The sequence below is a fragment of the Pristiophorus japonicus genome, chromosome 4 (assembly GCF_044704955.1).
Source record: "Pristiophorus japonicus isolate sPriJap1 chromosome 4, sPriJap1.hap1, whole genome shotgun sequence".
NCBI classification, from domain to species: Eukaryota; Metazoa; Chordata; class Chondrichthyes; family Pristiophoridae; genus Pristiophorus; species Pristiophorus japonicus.
Genome location: NC_091980.1, coordinates 252,508,625 through 252,531,121, shown reverse-complemented (window position 1 = coordinate 252,531,121; position 22,497 = coordinate 252,508,625). Strand labels below are relative to the sequence as shown.

The window sequence follows — 22,497 nt, the reverse complement described above, 5'->3', positions numbered from 1 at the left end:
AAGTGCCCCCCGATCTGGGGGACACTCCAGACACTTAACAGCCCCTTTTTCTAATAAATGTTTTTTTTGGGTTTTTTTTGTGTTTTTTTATTTTGGGGCATTAAAACCTATATTTTACAAGTGCCCCCTATAAAAGGGGAGGGGGACACTAAGAACCCGGCAATTAAAACAAATTGAACTTTAAAACATATAAAATCAAATTAAAATTTGGTTGCCGGGGGTGACGATGCACTCCAGTCCCTCCGGCGCCCACCTCTCGCGGAAGGCCGTGAGCAGGAGTGACTACAACTCTTTTTGGGGGGGGGGGGGGACAAAATAAACATTAGATCAGGTGACCTCCAATCTGGGGGACACTCCAAACATTTTTCAACTGCCCTTTTTTTTTTACTTTTTTTGTTGTTTTTTTTGTGATTTTTTTGGGGGGCAATAAAATCATAAATTTTACAAGTGCCCCCTATAAAAGGGAAGGGGGACACTAAAAACCCCGGCAATTAAAACAAATTAAACTTTAAAACATAAAATCAAATTAAAATTTGGTTGCCGGGCGTGATGATGCACTCCAGTCCCTCCGGCGCCCACCTCTCGCGGAAGGCCGCGAGCAGCGGTGACTACATTTCAAACGTACTTCATCAGCTGTTAAGTGTTTTAGGATGTCCTTGAGGTCGTGAATGGTGCAATGTAAATGCAAGTTCTTTTCTTTATTATTGATTAAATGCCTTTCTTCCAGTTATTAATACATTATATTTTGTCGTCATATGGAATCTCCAAAAGACACAAGCTAGAAGTGAATTTGGTCTATATATTTTAATATTGGTTTTATGACTGTGCTGGATACTCATCCATGCTACAGCCAATTCTAGAAACTTGAACTGCCCCACTTTACCCAATCACGAAAAGACAATAGCCCTCAATTTCCCAACCTCTCGCACGCATGATGCAATCACCACTCAAGCGCTCAGACCTGTGACTGCTCAGCCAATTGAAACGGGGCTCAGCTATCGCGGGACCAGCTCGCCCTTCACGCGCTTCTGTCACCCAAACTTGAGAACATTGCGCAATGACGTAACTTTGAATGACTGGCAAGTTGGCCACGCAGAACAATGGCATTAATGACGGTTTTCCAATAGGAAAGCGGGTAACCACGCAACGGCCAATCGCAGAGGAGATGAGGCGGGTCCTGTGTCCCAGCAAGTTACGTTGCGCCGCCACTGACTGGCGTTGGTACAGAAAGGCGTTTTTTGGTTGTTGGGTAAACGTCGTGGAGGTGAGCGCGGGGATGGAAGGCGGCGAGGGGAGGGCGAGCTCGTTAACAATTTACTCAGCCAAAATGATCGAATTAAGGGCAATTTACGTTTCACGTTGACTTTGTAATTTTTTTTCTTCTCCACAGATTCCCGCAAACGAGGGCGTCTCGCTCCACGGAAGGGCTTTTTTTTAATTTCTTGCGCACAGAAGGTGTTCGGCGTCTCGGCACCGTGACGTGCCGTCCTAGTAGTTCACCATATCCAAGAGCGATTAGGCTTGTGTTTATGTCTTTGTTTTGTGAAAACGGTAAGAGATTCGGTACGTAGGGGTAGTGGTTTTTTTTTGGGGGGGGGGCATTGAGGGGTGGCGAGGCGCTGGAACGTGTTGCAAGAGCAGGACGTGAGCTTCTCAAAATGGCGTCCTGCGGCCCCAGCCGAGCTGGCTGGCGGCTCCCTCCGTGTGACGCACTATGCACCAACCGGTCTGGCGGCTCACAACTTACTTCGGGAGCTGTTTGTAATCGCGGCGGTCTCTTCGCAGAGTAGCACAGGTGCTCTTAGTGAACGCCAGCCGATGTAAACGCTTGATTATACATATAAATAGGATTTTATATATTTTTTAACTCCGCAATGAGTGAAGTGCGTGCTGCGCATGGCGGTGCTAGGCAGTGCCTCACGTGTTGCGGAGGCGGCTGCTGCAACAAGGATGACTCAGCGCACGGCTGCCTCCTCCCTCTTATTCTCCTTTCTCTCTTTCTCCCCCCCACCAATAAAAATGCCACCTGGATAGCCGCTTTTACTGTAGTGAGCGTTGATTCTTGTCGGCTTCATTAGCTCTTCTATAACCGTGGCTTACAGATAAGTGTTACGGACTTTTATTTATTCAAGTTTGGAATGTGTGACCGTGAAATGTGCAAACATTTTCCTGTATTCACTTTGATCTTGATTTAAAAAAAAATTGAAATCTAGTTAATGCTGTACCGAGCTAACTGACTTAGGTTTTATACAACTCTTTTTGAGTAAACATAATAAATTAAATCAAGTGCCCCCCGATCTGGGGGACACGCCAAACACTTTTCACGTGCCCTTTTTTTTTGTGATTTTTTTTGTAGGTTTTATACATTTACAGCCCTAGAAATCCAGGTGCGCCTTGATGGGGGGTTTCAGCCCCCCCCCCCCCCAATGTTGATTATCAATCCTGTTTTTAAAGCCAGACTTTCGTTTTACTTTATCTTTTTTAAGGAATTGAAATAACTTCAACTTGTTTTGAAAATGTATTTTGTCTGCAGAATGATGATTGTGAATACCATAATGCCTTTTTATGTTCAAGTGCATTCAGACTCGTTCAAGTCATTAATCCTTGTTGCAATCCTTGGGCTCTCATATTAGCAAGAAGTGGATTACAGGAAGTAACTGCAACTATTCTCATGTCTGAATTTGAGAGCCATTTGAATTCCTGCCTAATCTCTCTCTCTCTTTTTCTCTCTGTCTCTTAACTACAGAGCTGTTGCGCAGCCGTTGGTACCTGTGTCGGGGAAACCTAACCAACAAGCGGGGAACTCGTAGCCTAAGTGGCGCAAACTTTTTCATGTCAGAGACCGAGTACAGTTGCAATTGTTTATGTCATCCATTCTTCTTCAGACAGAAGATACCAAAAAATTCCATTCAACGATCTTTTCACTTTACTCATAAATCTAATAGTAAACCAGAATGGCTGTCAACGTCAACCGCAGTGTTTCTGACCAGTTCTATCGGTACAAAATGCCCCGTCTGATTGCTAAGGTAAGATTGATTGGAAATAGCCTGTACTTGAATTGGTTTTAGTTGGGAACCTCACTGTTGTAAACTAAAACATGATTTTCCTCAGGTCGAGGGCAAAGGGAATGGAATAAAGACAGTAATAGTCAACATGGTTGACGTTGCCAAGGCGCTTAATCGGCCTCCAACTTGTAAGTACTAAAGTTATAACCATCTATATTCCATTTGGTGTTCCAAAGTTGGCTAGGTAACTAAATTCCCACATCTCTCATTTGAGGTATTAAATGTTGCTATGAAATTGCATTATATATCTGCACAGAACTGTTAAATATGAATATGCAAAATATTCCTGAATGATATTTTTCAAATCTTAGCTAACATTACATTCCCATTAGTTCTGTGGTATTTTCTTTTTTTAAACTGTCACCTAGTTCATGTCTAACTTCTTTGGTATTCTAGTTTGAGATTACAAATATTTGTAAAGTGGATTGTTAACTGCTTTCCCCTTCCCTGCATTCAAAAAATGTTTTGCCAATTAGTTGGATTGTGCCACCTATTGGTCAATTGAAGTAATACGTCCAGAGCATTGGAACTGGTAACTACAATCCTGCAATATACTGTAGATTTAAACTGTCGTGGTTGTTCCATGTGATGGTGGGGGGGAAAAGCCACAAATGTTTGTGGAATTTGCAACTTTTTTCATAATTGAATTTCCCAGTCATCTCTGGGTCAACGTATTTTTCCAAGCCTTGTATTTGGCTACCAGTAGAGATGGATCCGTGATCATACTTTTTGCATCAGTGCTAAAATTACTGCATTCATTAGATTGTTGCAACCTGGGAATTTTGAAATCAAATTTGATTATGCTGCATCACATTTGGCTATCCATTGTATAGGCTTATACTTTTTTTTTCAGCCCAGAGATGTTCATTGGCTGTGTATATGTGCCATGGAGCACTATTGGCCATAAAATCTTTTAAAATCCTTCCATTTGAATTAGTTATCAAGCTGCTGCTTTTAAGAATTTATTTGCCAATGGAGTAAGCATTGCAAAACATCTAGGTGGAAGATACCTGCAGTTATGAGATCTGGCTTTTAATGGCAGAATTTCTGGGGCTTGGGGCATCTTGTCCTGTTGCTTCAATTTGGATTGCCTTATTCTAGCCTGTTTCATGTAGATTGTCAGCATATGAGCTAAACAAGCATTTAAATTGTGTGGTGTTTCTATGACTGCATGCAGCCACCCCCCCGCCCCCCCCTTACCTTCCACAGTGGTGACTTTTGTATGTCTTTGATATATATTTCCTGGAGACTGGAGAGGTGTATGGGGTTATTGAAGTAACTTGGGATATACCACAGATTGGTAAAACTTCATTTTCTTAAATGAAATGCTATTTTCCTTGCAGATCCCACCAAGTTTTTTGGTTGTGAGCTGGGAGCTCAGACCCAGTTTGATTCAAAGAATGACCGTTATATTGTGAATGGATCTCATGAGGCGAATAAGCTGCAAGACATGCTGGATGGATTCATTAGGAAATTTGTCCTTTGTAATGAGTGTGATAATCCTGAAACTGACCTGGTGAGTGTAAAATCAGAATGAAATTCTTTGTCAGCAGTGAAGTTTTTTTCTCCTTGCCCCTAGCCAGAAGCCCTTCAGTGACATTTAAAAGCAGTCACTGGTAAATGTCGTCTTGAAGCTTGGTGCACTTTCCAAGTGTCATGCCACCCACTGAGTCAGTTGGTAGATCTTAAATTGTCATTCATTTTATATAATGTGGCCTTCATGAGTTAATGATCTAACTTGTACCCTAAATACTGTATTGGCATGCATGTGGTTTGGATGGATGTCCAAATGGCAATAATCCTTTCTTGAACAAAGTTACTGCATCAAAATTATAACATGGTTATTTTCACTTTTAGCATGTCAATCCAAAGAAACAAACAATTGGTATTTCCTGTAAAGCCTGTGGATACCGAGGCATGCTTGACACACGTCACAAACTCTGCACATTCATTCTTAAAAATCCACCTGGTAAGTTTGGACTTGGCCAAGTGCAAAGTTTGATCCTCTTTCCCCCCCCCCCCCCAGATTTTGTTAAAAGTACTTGACGTGGATTTTTATCTTGCAGAAAATGGGGACGGTGGATCAGCCAAGAAAGAAAAAGAAAAGAAAAATAAAAAAGGCAAAGACAAAGAGAATGGATCAGTGTCCAATTCAGAATCATCCACCCACAATGATATTGATGCTCCAGATGCAGTGGTAATATTTTATTCAAATAAAGGTCATGCAAGATGATCTCAAGTTAGTTACGTGGGGGAGACAGGCAGCAGTTAAATGCCTAACATTGAGGGTGAATGATGGATCAAATTGTTCCATTCGTCCAAGTATGCTGTTTGACAAGACATGTAGCTTTTAAAGTAAATCCATCTATTTTATATTCACATGGAATTTTTGGGATAAGGATTTGATGAACTTTACTCTCTCCTAGGTTGGTGAGGATGATGATGAAGATTGGTGTGAAGAAACCACAGAAGAAGCCCAGCGGCGTCGAATGGGAGAAATTAGTGAGCATGCCAAAAACTTGACTCTCAGTGATGACCTGGGTAAAACTTTGGAAGAGCGAGTGAATTTATTCTACAACTTTGTCAAGGTATTAATAGTTCATATGTAATGGTGCATGGCTCTTCGGTGCTTATTTGTGAATTTATTTATTTCCTGTTTTTAATTTGAAAATAGTCACTTGGAATTCAGCATCCATTTCACATTCTAGTAATACAGCTAGTATTATGAGGTTAATATAATATAACCAACAGTCATGAGGGGAAATTTCTTTTGGGGGTCTACTAAAGATCAAAGCCTATTTGGGAGTGTGCTTCTAAACTTACCCAATTTTTTCAAATGATAAAAATAGCCGTGTCTTAAAATTGTTTTTCTTTGGGTTATACCCAACCATGTTCTCTCCATTCACTGCGATGCATTAGCTACAACTGAGTTTGTGGTTTCTATAAATTTTAATGCTTAAGTTCTTGATTTCTGATTGAATAACTAGCTTAGAGTAAAGAAAAGTCTTTCACATCTGAAGAAAATGAATACAAAAGCAAAATACTGTGGATGCTGGAATCTGAAATAAAAACAGAAAATGCTGGAAATCACAGCATCTGTGGAGAGCGAAACAGGAGTTAATGGGGCCCAAGTTTCCGTCCTCTGGGAAAAATGGCGCATCTCGAAGGTGCGCTGACTCTGGAAGAGGCGTCAAACTTAACCTTGTGATTCTTTGCTCTCCTCATGATGTCTTTGTGCTTGTCATGGTGCAGCATAAGGGGTCGGGGGCGGAGCCGCGTCCCAGTGCTGAAAACAGTGCCGGACCTCTGCACATGCGTGCTAGCGTGTGTACGCATGTGCAGTAGCTCCAGGCCCCCCGAGGCTGCATGTGAGGGGCCTGACCCTGGCTGTATGGGCTCCCCGGGCGAAGATCTGACTGGACCTCCCTCCTGTTCAGCATCCCCCCCACACACCCAATCAGCCTTTGCCTCCTCCCCTGCCCTGCCTGAAGTGTTGCCAGCCTGTTCAGCCTCTCCCTCCCGCCCCCCCCCCCCCTTCCTCTACTGCCCTCCCACCCCTTCCTCCCCCCCCCAACCTGTGCTCCGCCTGCTCTCCCTCCCCATCCTCCTAGAGGCACTCTGGGGGTGGGGGGGGGCGATGCTGTAGGTGAGTAGTAGAAATGTTTTTTTGATGTATTGGTTTTATTGATAGCTCTATTTGTAAAATTCAAGTGTTTAATATTTGTAACCTTCCCTCACCACCCTTCCCCCCCCCCCCCCCCCAAATCTTTCATTCCTTACGCCTGATTTATAAGTGTAGGCAAGGTTTTTCTGAGCATACAAAAATCTACACTTACTCCATTCTAAGTTAGTTTGGAGTAAGTTTTCACGGCCTAAACTTGCAAAGCAGCTGTAAGTGGCTGATCATGCCCCCTTTTGGGGGGGGGAAATCTGTTGCAATAGTTTCATTTTAGATGACTAGAACTGGAGCAAACTAAATGCTGGGAATTGCAATTTCTAAGATGCTCCATTCTAAACTAGTTGCTCCAAAAAAAATAGGAGCAACTTGGGCCGAAACTTGAACCCAATGTTTCAGGTCGGTGACCCGTCGTCAGAATTGGCAATAGTTTGAAATGTGACATTCTTAAGGAAGTGCTGGGGCCCTGGAAAGGGGGTGGCGGCGGCGAGAACAAAAGGGAAGGTCTGTGATGGGGTGGAAGACAGGAGATTTGAAAGACCCAGGTGGTGATGGGCCAAATTGAGATGGTAGGGAGGTCCTGCTGCAACTGTACAGGGTATTGGTGAGGCTGCACCTGAAGTACTGCGTGCAGTTTGGTCACCTTACTTAAGGAAGGATATACTAGCCATGGAGGGGGTACAGAGACGATTCACTAGGCTGATTCCGGAGATGAGGGGGTTACCTTATGATAGATTGAGTAGACTGGGTCTTTACTCGTTGGAGTACAGAAGGATGAGGGGTGATCTTATAGAAACATTTAAAATAATGAACGGGATAGACAAGATAGAGGCAGAGAGGTTGTTCCCACTGGTCGGGGAGACTAGAACTAGGGGGCACAGCCTCAAAATATGGGGGAGCCAATTTTAAACCGAGTTGAGAAGGAATAATTTCTTCCAGAGGGTTGTGAATCTGTGGAATTCTCTGCCCAGGGAAGCAGTTGAGGCTAGCTCATTGAATGTATTCAAATCACACATTTTTAACCAATAAGTGAATTAAGGGTTATGGGGAGCAGGCGGGTAAGTGGAGCTGAGTCCACGGCCAGATCAGCCATGATCTTTTTGAATGGCGGAGCAGGCTCGAGGAGCTGGATAGTGCCTCCGGTTCTTAATTCTTATGTAATAGCGCAAGTTAGGAAACAAAAGGGGAGTCTAGATGGAGTGTGAATGGTGGAATGATTACCAGCTGCCATGGGAAAGAGGAACAAAATAGGGGGGGGGGGGGGTGTTTAAAAAGCGAGGAAAGGGAACACCATGTGGGTAGAGGTTATAGTCTGAAATTGTTGAACTGTATGTCCAGTCCAGAAGGCTGTAAAGTGACTAAACAAAAGATAAGGTGCTGTTCCTTGAACTTCATTGGAACATTGTAGGAGGACTGAGGTCAGAGTGGAGAATTAAAGTGACAGGTGACCATAAGCTCTGTCACCATTGCAGACTGAACAGAGGTGTTGACAAATCTGCGTTTGGTCTCCCCAGTGCAGAGGAGACCACATTACTTTTTAAAACATTTCTATCTTGCTATTTTGGGGTCGACAGTAATCACCTAGCAATGTATAGGAGAATGTTGTCTAATATCAAATGTAATGGCCAAACTTGGTGTCCAGTAAATGGTTGACTCTAAACATGTACAATCGTGTAACTTTTAACTCCACAGAAAAAGAAGGAAGAAGGCATTATTGACTCTGCTGATAAAGACCTTCTATCAGAAGCTGACAGGCTGGATGTAATAGCAATGGGCCCCCTCATATTGAGTGAGCTGCTTTTTGATGAGAACATTAGGGAGCAGATCAAGAAATATAAACGGCACTTCCTACGTGTAAGTTTGTTTTTTCCCCTTAAAACTAGACAATGAATGTCGCTTTATGTTTTAATAGTGCATGACAAACTCTGTTTTCTTGATAGTTCTGCCATGGCAATAAAAAGGCACAGAAGTATTTACTTGGTGGCTTTGAGTGTCTGGTGAAGATACATCGGGATCAACTGCTTCCCAGAGTTCCGCATGTCCTGAAGGAGTTGTATGATGCTGATCTCCTGGAGGAAGAGGTCATCCTTGCCTGGGCTGAAAAAGTAAGTTTGTGTGCAGATTCAACTTGAGAATTGATTTAGGAGACTGAATGCTAAATATTCAGCTTGAAATTAGAATTTAACTTGCTACCTGCTTTTAGCTAAATACAATATCTCTAGTGTAAGAGGCTCGTCTAGGGTAGGGGATGTCCTAATTGTGCAACACCAATGACTGGTTTTCAAATTCAGATAGTGGATGCATGGTAGGAAATCCAAATTTTATGAAGGCAAGAATTTGCTTTAATGCAGAGGATCATGTGTAATTTGAGGGTGTTCATTTAATCTTGGACCTTTGTCTCAATAGTTGTGCATTAATTCCTACCCATCTTCCTTCTGTGGCAGAAATTTTTTTTTTCCTTCCTGAATTTGGTCCATTTGTTTTGGGTTTATTGTCTCTGCCCTGTTCTCCCAGGTTTTTGCATTACTAGCAATTGGGGAAGGTGGTGCAAAGAATTCTGTGCAGAAGGGAGGCATTTTGTCTTGACACTGAAAATCTTGAACTAGAGCTATTTCTGTGCTCTTCCGAAAACCTTGTTGAAGCATGCTTGTGATGTGGCTATTTGCCTGTAGCAATTGTAAATTGCATTCATCCTGTCAACACATTTGCTATTTTTCTGTAGCTTTAGGTATATTAAACAATGTCTTGTGCAGATCAGATAAAAATGACTAGGCAGAAATGGCTGTTCTTGGTATAATTTAACTTGAATCGTATTGCACAGGTATCTAAGAAGTATGTCCCAAAGGAACTTGCCAAAGAGATACATGTGAAGGCGGATCCATTTATTAAGTGGCTAAAAGAAGCTGAGGAGGAATCTGAAGAGGAGGAGGAAGAAGAGGATGAGGCAGAGAAAGATGTGGAGGTAATTGTTTTGAATGCTAGATCTGCATTGGCTCCTATGCAACTTATGAATATTGACAACCAACTTGTGTGTAGATTCTTGAACACAAATCTAGAGAAGTTGGGGTGCAATTTGCAAAACTAAGCTGCTAGGCTCGTACATTTATCAGCGTGGGTAATTATCCTAACTTGGCATTGGCTTCTGCAATTCTATGTCCTTAACACAATGTTCCAATTGATTCTGTACATGACTATTGTGTTCTGTTGTGTATACTGTCACTAAATTTTTGATTTTACTTGTTTACAGGTTGTTTATGACAGCTCTGCAAGAGAACTGAAAGTGGAAACTGTGAAAACCATTAAGACAAAGGAGGAAGACGATATAGATATTGATGCTATTTGATGTATTGCTTTACTGGGGGGAAAAATTGCCTATTTGATTTCTTGCAGTGGAAGAGTCACAGTAATGAAGAAATATTCCCATATTTAACCTGCAACTGCTGAAATCAGTTTCTGCTGCACAAATTCTACAATGGTTTTGCTCTAGTGACACTTCACCACCTACCAATTAGGAACTCTTAAGACAGCATGTCCCAAGTCTAAATGGTAGAACGGTCCTACTAATCTAGCAGTTTGGTCTATGGCACTCTTTTTTTTGTTATTGATATTGGGCAACATTTCTGCATTTACTGCACATTTATACAGGGATGTAAATTACAAATTAAAGGGGATTGTGTTCTGTATTCTAACACTTGGGTTTTTATTCAGTGCATATACTGTAATTTGCCAACAATTGATAACTTCAGAAGTTTTTATTCTTCCTTCCCCCACTCATGATGGACCTGGTTCACTGGTATGGCTGCATGTTCAGTTACCTCATCAAATGCCTAGTCATATGCAAGATTGTATTGTTAATAGGCTATTTGATTAGAAGGTAACATAACTGAACCATTTCCCAATGATGGGGATTATTGGGTAGCACATCAGTGTGACACTTGCATTTCACCCCACCCAACACTAGCCCAGAGTGCAGACAGCAATTGTAGAGTAACTGAATAGCACTGTCTTTACCTGTTGGGTCAAGTCTGTTAAATTCTGATTGCACAAATCAGTTTTCCAATGATGGGGTGGACTGGTTGTTCAGCATGGGGGTGCCAACTGGTGTACCACCATCTACATACCATGGAGTCCTATGTTCTTGTAATACAGAAAACATCACCATTGTGTAAGTAGCCATAAACTCCAATTTAACCAGCAGGTCAGTGGAGTTCAAATTGTGAATCCAGCAGCTTATGCAATATAAGCAACAATAGAAGTTCATTCACTGGTTTTGTGGATGCAATAGCTGGTGCTGATGGACATAGTGTGACAATGAACGTTTGGAACTTTAGATGGGATCTCCAATCTGGTGGCATAGAAATAAGGTTTTTTTGCATTTTCCCTCTAGTGAACCATGCATAGCCTTAAATGCATTTTCCTATCTTGTCCTTTTCATTTCCAGTTTCTTCTTGAGTATTAAGGTTTGGCATGGTAGATGTTAATTTTGCATTTAGTTCTGTTTTATTGTCAATGATTTAGATCTAGCTTGAGCAACATATGGATTCTCTTTGCATTTTGAATGACAATTGCATTTTGAGTGAGACCTCTAGCTTTGAATTCCAAACAGCTTGGAAATCCATCCAGTCTTCAGAAATATATTGCTGCAAGGTCCTGTACAACTTTATTAAAAAATCTTGATGCAAGAAGCACATAAAATGCTAATTTTCTTTGCTTAGTCAGAATTTAAAATCTGACATTCTTTAGTTTTTGATTTGGGATCTTGATTGGTACTTTATGCTGTTTGCAGTTGTAGCAAAAACTGCTGGTGGGGGAGGAGAGGTGTATCTTAATCCAGGACTGACTTCAAATGCTAGCTTTTTTGAGCTTTAGTCTATACTCCAGACAGAAGATGAACAGACTGAGCACCCTCTATTAACTGCAATAGTCTAGCCAATAATAGTGAATTTAAGAGTTTGATTTTTGCTTAGTCTATCACTGCTGCATATGTTTAACTTTCTAAGCTTAAGTGTTCAATATCCAGCCAAAGGTGTTAGTGCCATGACTAGTTGGATGGAGTTGAGCTCTTGGAATGATGGAGGACAGCCAGTGAGATATGGGTGCATAAGCAAAGTATCTAACCAAGTAAGGACTAATTGTTGCAGATGGGACTGGAATTACAATGCAAGCCATGCATCTCCCAGCTACAGCCTTTAAGTTGCCATGTCTTTTTTTTTTGAAGGTACCAAATCCCCTATCTTAAGGTCACATTTTGAAAAGGCAGCTGCTGTCATTGGCTCTCAGCCTCTTGAGATGCCTTCAGTTATTGAGAACCTATGTCTACTGTTAATGGCCTTAATTAGATTTTTCATTTCTCCTTCACTTGTCCTGCTGATGGAAGTCCAAATGCTTTCTATCTTTAAGTTGGAATTGTCAGCTATAAGGACTTGCCTTGTTTGACTATTAAATTTAAAAACATTGTCAATATCTACACCAAAATGGTCACTATAGCCTTAGTCAAGACAGTTAATGGCCCACCTGACAATCTTTTGTTTTATTTGTAACACTAGGATTGTAGCAAGCCCTACAAAGTATGTTGCATTGTAGTGAACCCTGTGACAGTCAAGGCAAAATGGCTTTGAATTTCAGGTATGCATCTTTGAGTATCTACAACACAACCTGGCTAGGCCCTTGACTTTAGGTTATTAAAAGCCGAGAATGAATCACAGAGCATTTGTGCAGAATCAGCCCAAAATGCAATCACCAATTTTAATTTTATTTTGGACATTTTCATGTAGAAAAATAACCATGTAAATCAAGTTCGCTCTAGTTCTGTCACATGTGCTAATGTCACCTGTTGCTTCTTGTATCTGAGCAATCTCTATTTCCACATTGCTACATGTAGGCATTAGCCCCCCCCCCCCCCAATGGAGACATGGAGGAACCAGGGACAGATTTATTGGCTGTTGTGTGCCTATTTTGGAGTGGAGGGTGGCATTCCTGGACCACAACGAACAGTTGGGCCTTAATCTACCAAAAGCTGCTTGGTTGTGGGCCAGATGTGTATAAAGGGGGAGTGGGCTGGTTGCATTTGTTACCCCCTCCCTCACAGGTTATATAAATGCCCTCCTTTAAAGACTTCTGAACCCTTGGATAGAATGAAAGCATTTGAAGTTGCTAAAAAGGAAAATATCACTTGGGCTAGATTTCCTAACATTTGTCTTGATGGAGGTTTTGGGATGGCTTGGTCTTTATGTTCTTCCAACCAAGTGACTTGTAATGTATGTAATGCATAACATGCTCTAGATGTCATTGAACAATCTCAGTTAAGTGGCATCTGCACTATCATTGATACATGGCAACTATACTGTATCATTGATGAAAGCTAGTGCATATAGATGAGGCAAAACTGCAAGTGCTGGAAATCTGAAACTAATGCTGGAAGCACTTGTATTCCTCCTCCCCCCCCCCCCCCACCACAGTCATATTAAAAACTGTAAACCACATTACTATATTGGGAGGCAATACTTTGTGTAATGTATTACCGTCTACGATGTAATGTGATTTTGGTCAGTACTGTCTTACCGGGATTATAATCATTGCAGCAGGTAGCTCTTGTCTACCATCAATTGCCTGTGAATCTCAGACTTCGGTGATGTGATTAAAATAAATGTGCCAAGGAATGTATAATCCTGCTTGTAGAGGGAGGTGGGGTAGAAGGCAAAAACAACTAGTTTTGAGATTGAGCATAGGAATGATTAAATGTACATATGAAACTTGTAACAGTCACTGAAATATAGTAGGCAAGATCATTTTGAATATTGGCTTGGGTGCTTCAAATGTTGCTGTTTTATAGATACGGCACTACATAGCTACTGGTTATCTTTTCTGTAAATTTATCAAATCTTGGCTGCTCAATCTTCTGCCATTCTTAGATCATGGCTTTGTATCTACTCAGTTTACCTGCCTTGATCCCTTGATATATGCCTAACAAATCTATTGTCTTAATTGACCTACCATGCTCCAGCCTTTGAGAAGAAAGCTCTTTCCATTACTCAACATATGCTTCTTGGATTCTCTCAGAAAATGGTTTCTCTGCATCTACCCTATCAAACTCTTATTTATAATGCCTCGATTAGCTCATCTTTCTCCCCCCCCCCCCCCCCACGATATTCTGGTTTTGCAACCTCAATTTAACTGTTCTAAATCTGCACCGTTCCCTTCCATGGCAAATGTATATTTTCTGATTCAAACCTCATTTCCCCACATTGATCTCCATCTGCCAGTTATACCTGCTCACTTGTCCCTTTCTATAATTTCCTGCTCTCCACTCACACAACTTACTCTACCTCCTAAGTAGTATCACTTGCACACTTGGATATAAAACTTTTCATCCAAATCATGTGAAAAGCTGTGTCATACCTGTCATAAGGTTACCCCTCTCTGCACTTCAGTTTTGAGGAACATTGTATACAATCTTTTAGTATTGACAATGTCAATAGATACTCTATGCCAGTGATTTTAAATAACAATTAAATGAGATTAGTCAGGCATGACCTATGCACCACACATCATAGTGACTAATACTTGTGGAGTTTCTTGGTCACTGTCCCAGATACTCTGGTAACTTCCAACTGTTGCACTGAGGTCTAGTTACTTGGTTTAGCCCTCCATCCTTAAATAATGGAGTGATGTTTGCAGTTGTGTAATTCCTGAATCTAGAGAGCTTTGGGAAATTGTAGTTAATGCACATGCAGTTTACTCCCTTTTTAATGTTCTAGAGTGGCAACCATTAGGCCCTGGAGATGTCCATCTTAAGTTCCACCATTTTGCTACTTGCACTACATCTATGCTCCTCCATTGACTTATTTTTAGTTTTCCCTTGCACCACTGATGTGTTGTCTCCTTTTGCCAATGTGAAATGAGATACAAAATACTCACTTAACATGCCTGATCTTGTCTGTTAGTCTCATCTGCATCTCTATTGCACCCACATTCCGTTTTACCACTTTTTGTCTTTATTAAAACTTGCTGTCGAGTGTTGTATGTTTTTTCATATTTTATTTTGTTGGCTCTTCCAGTTTGCTGGATTTCCACTTTCATCCATTTGTGTAAGCCTTTTAGCCTGCTGCTGTCTCTCTTGCCTTGGTTGGTAACCAGTGGTGCTTAAGTGCATATAGTGAAGACATTGTCTTGGGTATGTACTGGTTTTGTATTGTACTAAATTTATTTTAAATTCTTTCCACTGTATATAATTTATCCATTAACAGCTCAGCTCAGTTTACCATGAATTTATTTCTCATCCTTTCAAAGCTTGCCTGCCTTAAATTTAAAACCTTGGTTTGTAACTCTTCCCCCTCATTCAATCATATGGTCACTATTTGCAAGATGTTCCTTTACTGTCAGATTGTTAACTAACTTTGGTTTGTTACTCATTAAATCTAATATGGCCTTATTTCTTGTCAGTTTTATTGTTCCAGAATAGAGTTTAGAAATTTGTTGCCTTTATTACTTGAGCTGTTTTGCTTCTCCCAGTCTATGAAAATTAAAATCTCTCATTGTAACCACTGTGTTTGCTACATGCTTCCCTGATCTCTCTCTGCATCTCATTACTGTTGGGAGGTCTGTGGACAATACCACAAGAATCTTGCATCCTTTGTTCTACCCAGTCATATTGAAATCTTTCTACTGTGATAATACTGTCTTTTATCTATCTACTTTCCTGATCTGTCTTTTTGAAAAATCCTAGAAGCTACAGTATTTAGCCCCCAATCATGTTTGGGTTATAGCCAGGACATTCTAATGGCTGCTACATCATACCTTTTAAGCTAAATTTTTACTTCTAACTTGTGTTCTGTTTCTTGTGCAATGTGAATTAGAGTCCAAAACAATTATTTGGATGACTTCTCCCACCCCCAAATATATCCTGACAGGTCCAAAAGTGATGTAGGAAACTCAACAGCCAATTTGTGTACACGGCAATGAGATAATGAACAGGTAGTTTTTTTTAAGTGATGTTGGTTGAAGGATAAATGTTACACCAGTTCTTTTCAAAAAGTGCCATGGGATCAGAATCTTTTCCTTGCATTTGTGTAAGCCTTTTTTTAAGCTTGTTACTGTCGTCTCATATTTTTACCATGATTGCTTAACTACATGTTGAACTGTTGCCTTTTGAGGTGTGTACTGGTTTTGTATTGTACCACATACTATTGACTTTCCCACTAGGTTTACCCATCAATAGTTTAGTCCAGTTTACTGTAGTCAATTTTTTAAAAATTTGTTCATGGGATTTGGGTGGTATTGGCAAGGCCAGCATTTATTGCCCATCCCTAAATTTATTTCTCAACCCTTAAATTTAAGGCAGGCAGAAATTGAACACCCTGGTTTGTGGACCACCACCTCTTCCTTTTCCCCCCCTCCCCCAAAAAAAAAACCTATTACAGATTTAATACGGTGCCAGCAAAGTTCCCTTGCCATTAATAACAAACCAGAATTAGAACAATTTAGTCAGTCCATCCAGTATGGTCTGTTCTCAACTGTTTCTAAATCATTCTGAAACCTGGTAAATGCATTCTAAAAATCCATAGTCTTTAGTTCGACTAGTAATCTATGACTCCTGAAGACTCAAATCTCTCACTATAACCACACTTTGCTTCCACGGTCCCCTTATTTATATATCTTTTCCAACTTGCTATTGGTTCTGTATACAAATCATACCAAGCCTTGCATCCTTTGCTATTAATTCTACCCATAGTGTTTCTATTACCTGATCAGCCTTGCTGAATTCCCTTTCCACATCTGTAATTGTCTTTCATCAATATTGCTGCTGTTCTAAATTTTTCTGTCCTTTCCACATCCAGCCTTGATCTCATGGTTATTACACTGTAATTGGGGTAATGACTCTACCTTGCCTAAATACTGGTCTTTTTGGTTTTGTGCAAGATTCCAACCCCACCTTGTTACCTATTCTGCAAGTGCCCTTTTGACTGCCTGCTCCAAAAAACTTTCTCCCTTTGTGAATGTTGTGGAGTGTGACCAGTTGGCTTGGGCTGTGCAATTTTCATGCATTTTAGCTGTATAATATTTTTGATAGGTAGGAAGCAGAGCAAGGAATTAAACTTTACTTCAGCTAAGCCCAGGGTGATCTATCACAAAGTTTTAAATTCTACCAGGAATCTTCAGGAGTCAATTGTGGCATCTGTTATAAACTTTAGAACTATATTACAAAAAGGAAATTAAAAACATCAGCACCTGATCTATCATACTAGAAAAATAAGTACTTCAGGTGTCAGCTGTGCCTCAGTGGTAAAAAATGTTGCCTTAGAGTCAGATGAATGTGGGATTTGAGCACACAATCTAGGCTGCCACTCCAGTGTTGGATGTTAAGCCAAGTTTGCCTTCTCTGGTAGCTGTAAAGTTCCCATGGGACTTTGTCTTTTTGAAAGAGCAGGGGTGTTGTCCCTGGTGTCCTGGCATATAGCCCTCAACCACCATCAAAGTGGATAATCTAGTCATATCGTAGGACCTTGCTGTATGCATCTTGGCTGCAGTATTTCCTGCTTTGAAGTGAGTACACTTCAACTTACTTTCTTGGCTGTAAAGTGCTTTGGGGAATCTTGAGATCATGAAAGGTGCTAAGTAAATGCAAGTCTTTGAAGCATCAAGTGGTCAACATGGTAAATGTAAACACTAGTTCTGCAGGCATAGTTGGATTTGCAATTTGGCCAAAGCCATTGTATGGTTTGTACCCATTTCCTTCTGCCCACACTCAGCTGCCTGTTTTGTGTGCTGCATACTTAAGAAAAAATATTTAAGTGTGGCAAAATGTTGCTACTGGGATTAGTTTACCTTCAAAGCCCAATGTTTTTTGTTCTAATTTTAAATCAGTGTTTTTTCAATGGCTGAAATGTTATTTAAAAACTAGTGTGCAGTGAAGACTACAAGGGTTCTGCTGTAGAAGCATGGAAACACCATTAAAACTACTAGCCATGGGTTTCCACAGTGTTATGTTTCACTATACCACCCCCCACCCCCCCCCCCCCCCCCCGGGCCAACTGGTCTTCAGGTGATGAGGATTAGTGGGCATCGGATAAGTGGAGCAGCATATTTAGATGTAATGTCACTTTTAATACATGCTGCAATTTTTTATGTAATACCATAGCTGCAGGCCTTGGTATCTACCAAGGACAACCCCTTCCACATCAGGAAATTAATTGCTGAGCTTTGCTGCAACATAGGTCATTCTCGGCAGTCTGTTGAAATCAAGGAAGGCTCACACTATGCAAGTGAGTTCTCACATGGCTGTATAGTCCAATGCAGGAATTACAGTCTCTAATGGGTGGGGTCGTCTGGTTGAAGGAAAGGGGTGGGGAGCCTGGTTTTTGTCTGCCCTTGATTTCTGCAGGCTCTGTGACTAGTTTCCAGGTGCTCAGCCACACTCCTGGCTGCTCTTCCTCCACTTTGGGCAGTCTTGGGAATCCCTGGCACAAGTGCTGGTGGGGATGTTGCACTTTATTAAGGAGCCTTTGAGGGTGTCCACCTGGGACTCGCTTGCTGTGTCAGAGCTCCAAATAGAGCACTTGCTTAGGGAATTCATGTTGGGCATGCAGCCGTTGTGGTCCGCCCAATGGACCTGGTCGTGCATAGTCCATGCTTTGATGCTGGGGATGTTGGCCTGAGCAAGAGCGTCTATCCTCCCAGTTGTTTTGCAGGATCTTGTGGAGGCAGTGCTGGTGCTGCTACTTCATCGCTTTGAGATGTCTGCTGTATATAGTCTATGTCTCTGAGCCATGTAGGAGGGTGGGTATCACTACTGCCTTTGCAGACCATAAGCTTGGTGTCAGTTTTGGGGTCCTGGTCTTCAAACACTCTTCCCTCAAGCGACCGAAGGCAGTGTTGGACTTTGTCATATCGACGTCTGCTTTGTTGATAGGCTCACAAGGCCGTGCCGAGGTACAACACAGCCACTGGCAGTCAAGGTCACTAGCACCCTCAAAGTTTGTAACTGGCTCTGCTGCAAATTTTGTGTCTTCCATAGATGGTCTTATGCATTCATGGCTCTCATGTAGATCTCTTGCATTGGGGAGATGAGGCTCAAGATCTACCTAGTCATTAATGAAACCTGGGAGGATAATGTAACAATGTGCCCCTTTTACTCGATCTGAATACCATAAACTTGCACTTCTCTGATCTTTCGATTTGGGAGAAACTGATGAAGACTGATAAGACCAGATTAATGGCAAATCAAGAAGCTGGTTTATTCTGAATACTGAACAAAACTAGAAGTTCTGGATTTTGTTTAAACTTCTATAATGCTTCCATGACACTTAAGTAACAAAAACATTGAAGACATTTAAAGGTGTTACGCATTGAAAGAAATGGGCCACACAGAACATAGTGCAGCTTACAGGGAACATTGATTGACAGTCATGCCTTCAGTTACCTCGGCCCCACAATCTGGAATTCTCTCCCTAAGCCCCTCTGCTTCTCCACGGCCCTCTTCTGCAAACCCACTCTTTGACCAAGCTAATATCTCCTTTGGCTTGACATCCAGCTTGTATGAATACATTGTTAACTGCCTTGGGTCATTTTTGTGTGTTAAAGGCTCTTTATAAATGCAATAATAGAAAATGCTGGAAATAATCAGATGATCAGGCAGCATCTGGACAAAGAAACAAAGTTAACATTTCAGGTTGATGGCCATTCATCAAAACTAGAAGTAGTTAGAATTGTAATAGGTTTTAAGTAAGTATAGAGGCAGGGAAAGGGGGAGTAGAGGAAAGAACAAAAGGGAAGATCAGTGATGAGGTGGATAGCAGGAGAGATTAAATGACAAAAGGGATGAAGGTGCAAGGCAAAAGGGGATGTAAATGGGAAAAGTAGAATCATTACCAATAGCTGCTGTCCAAAAAATGGTGGCAGTGCTTATGATCTGAAATTACTGAACTGAGTCTGGAAGGCTGTAAAGTGCCTAATCGAAAGATGAGGTGCTGTTTCTCAAGCTTGCATTGAGCTTCATCGGAATGGTATGGGAGTGAGCAGAGAATTAAAATGTCAGGCGACCGAAAGCTCAGGGTCCTATTGCGGATGGAACGGAGGTGCTCTACAAAGCAATCACCCCAAACCACATTTGGTCTCCCGCGTGTAGAGGAGGCCGCATCTAGTTTCCCTGCCTCTGTACTTGCTTAAAACATGTAACATCTCTAACTTTTTCTCGTTCTGATGAAACATAGAAAATAGGTGCAGGAGTGGGCCATTCGAGCCTGCACCACCATGCAAATAAGATCATAGCTGATCATTCACCTCAGTACCCCTTTCCTGCTTTTTCTCCATACCCCTTGATCTCTTTAGCCGTAAGGGCCATATCTAACTCCCCCTTGAATATATCCAATGAACTGGCATCAACAGCTCTCTGCGGTAGGGAATTCCACAGGTTAACAACTCTCTGAGTGAGTGAAGAAGTTTCTCCTCGTCTCAGTCCTAAATGGCTTACCCCTTATCCTTAGACTGTGTCCCCTGGTTCTGGACTTCCCCAACATCGGGAACATTCTTCCTGCATCTAACCTGTCTACCAAGGCCCTAAGACCTTCCTGCTCAAATCCCCTAGCTATGAAGGCCAACATGCCATTTGCTGCCTTCACTGCCTGCTGTACCTGCATGCCAATTTTCAATCACTGATCTACCATGACACCCAGGTCTCGCTGCACCTCCCCTTTTCCTAATCTGCCGACATTCAGATAATATTCTGCCTTCGTGTTTTTGCCACCAAAGTGAATAACCTCACATTTATCCACATTATACTGCATCTGCCACGCATTTCCCACTCACCTAACCTGTCCAAGTCACCCTGCAGCCTTTTAGCGTCCTCGCAGCTCGCACCGCCACCCAGCTTAGTGTCATCTGCAAACTTGGAGATGTTACGGTCAATTCCCTCATCCAAATCATTAATGTATATTGTAAATAGCTGGGGTCCCAGCGGTACCCAACTAGGCATTGCCTGCCATTCTGAAAAGGACCCGTTTATCCTGACTCTCTGCTTCCTGTCTGCCAACCAGTTCTCTATCCACATCAGTACATTACCCCCAAAACCATGGGCTTTAATTTTGCACACCAATCTCTTGTGTGGGACCTTGTCAAAAGCCTTTTGAAAGTCCAAATACACCACATCCACTGGTTCTCCCTTGTCCACTCTACTAGTTACATCCTCAAAAAATTCTAGATTTGTCAAAGCAGGATTTCCCTTTCATAAATCCATGCTGACTTGAGCCAATCCTGTCACTGCTTTCCAAATGCGCTGCTATTTCATCTTTAATAATTGATTCCAACATTTTCCCCATTACTGATGTCAGGCTAACCGGTCTATAAATAACTCTTTTCTCGCTCCCCCCTTTCTTAAAAAGTGGTGTTACATTAGCTACCCTCCAGTACATAGGAACTGATCCAGAGTCGATCGACTGTTGGAAAATGATCTCCAATGCATCCACTATTTCTAGGGCTACTTCCTTAAGTACTCTGGGATGCAGACTATCAGGCTCCAGGGATTTATCGGCCTTCAATCCCATCAATTTCCCTAACACCATTTCCCGCCTAATAAGGATTTCCTTCAGTTCCTCCTTCTCATTAGACCCCCGGTACCCTAGTATTTCCAGAAGGTTATTTGTGTCTTCCTTCGTGAAGACAGAACCAAAGTTCTTGTTTAACTGGTCCACTATTTCTTTGTTCCCCATTATAAATTCACCTGAATCTGACTGCAAGGGACCTACATTTGTTTTCACAAATTTTTTTTCACGTCTTTTGCAGTCATTTTTTATGTTCCCAGCAAGCTTCCTCTCATACTCTATTTTCCCCCTCCTAATTAAACCCTTCATCCTCCTCTGCTGTATTACAAAATTCTCCCAGTCCTCAGATTTGCTGCTTTTTCTGGACAATTTATATGCCTCTTCCTTGGATTTAACATTATCCTTAATTTCCCTTGTTAACCATGTTTGAACCACCTTCCCCGTTTTATTTTTACTCCAGACAGGGATGTACAATTGTTGAAGTTCATCCGTGTGATCTTTAAATGTTTGCCATTGCCTATCCACCGTCAATCCTTTAAGTATCACCCGCTAGTCTATTCTAGCCAATTCACGTCTCATACCATCGAAGTTATCTTTCCTTAAGTTCAGGACCCTAGTCTCTGAATTAACAGTGTCACTCTCCATCTTAATAAAGAATTCTACCATATTATGGTCACTCTTCCCCAAGGAGCCTCGCACAACAAGATTGCTAATTAGTCCTTTCTCATTACACATCACCCAGTCTAGGATGGCCAGCCCTCCAGTTGGTTCCTCAACATATTGGTCTAGAAAACCATCCCGAATACACTCCAGGAAATCCTACCAGTTTGGTTAGCCCAATCAATATGTAGATAACTGCTGTACCTTTATCGCATGCATCCCTAATTTCTTGTTTGATGCTGTCCCCAACCTCACTACTACTGTTTGGTGGTCTGTACACAACTCCCACTAGCGTTTTCTGCCCTTTGGTATTCCGTAGCTCCACTCATACCGATTCCACATCATCCAAGCTAATGTCTTTCCTTATATTGCATTAATTTCCTCTTTAACCAGCAACGCCACCCCACCTCCTTTTCCTTTCTGTCTATCCTTCCTAAATGTTGAATACCCCTGGATGTTGAGTTCCCAGTCTTGGTCACCCTGGAGCCATGTCTCCGTGATGTCAATTACATCATATGCATTAACTGCTATCTGCGCAGTTAATTTGTCCACCTTATTCTGA

General features: G+C 41.6%; 1 protein-coding gene across 2 annotated transcripts; it reads left to right on the top strand.

Moving 5' to 3' along the window:
• The first annotated feature begins 1,181 nt into the window (after positions 1 to 1,181).
• eif5 (eukaryotic translation initiation factor 5) lies at positions 1,182 to 15,281 on the top strand. 2 transcript variants are annotated; one of them, XM_070879331.1, is made up of 12 exons: positions 1,182 to 1,264; positions 1,391 to 1,551; positions 2,747 to 3,026; positions 3,112 to 3,193; positions 4,409 to 4,581; positions 4,923 to 5,034; positions 5,132 to 5,262; positions 5,492 to 5,653; positions 8,434 to 8,595; positions 8,682 to 8,846; positions 9,563 to 9,703; positions 9,989 to 15,281. In XM_070879331.1, the coding sequence occupies exons 3-12, from the start codon at positions 2,955 to 2,957 to the stop codon at positions 10,082 to 10,084; spliced, it is 1,296 nt and encodes a 431-aa protein (XP_070735432.1). In that variant the 5' UTR covers positions 1,182 to 1,264; positions 1,391 to 1,551; positions 2,747 to 2,954; the 3' UTR covers positions 10,085 to 15,281. The 2 variants fall into 2 exon arrangements, with proteins under 2 accessions (XP_070735432.1, XP_070735433.1); XM_070879332.1 differs by having other exon boundaries at positions 1,391 to 1,563.
• Positions 15,282 to 22,497: the final 7,216 nt, after the last annotated feature.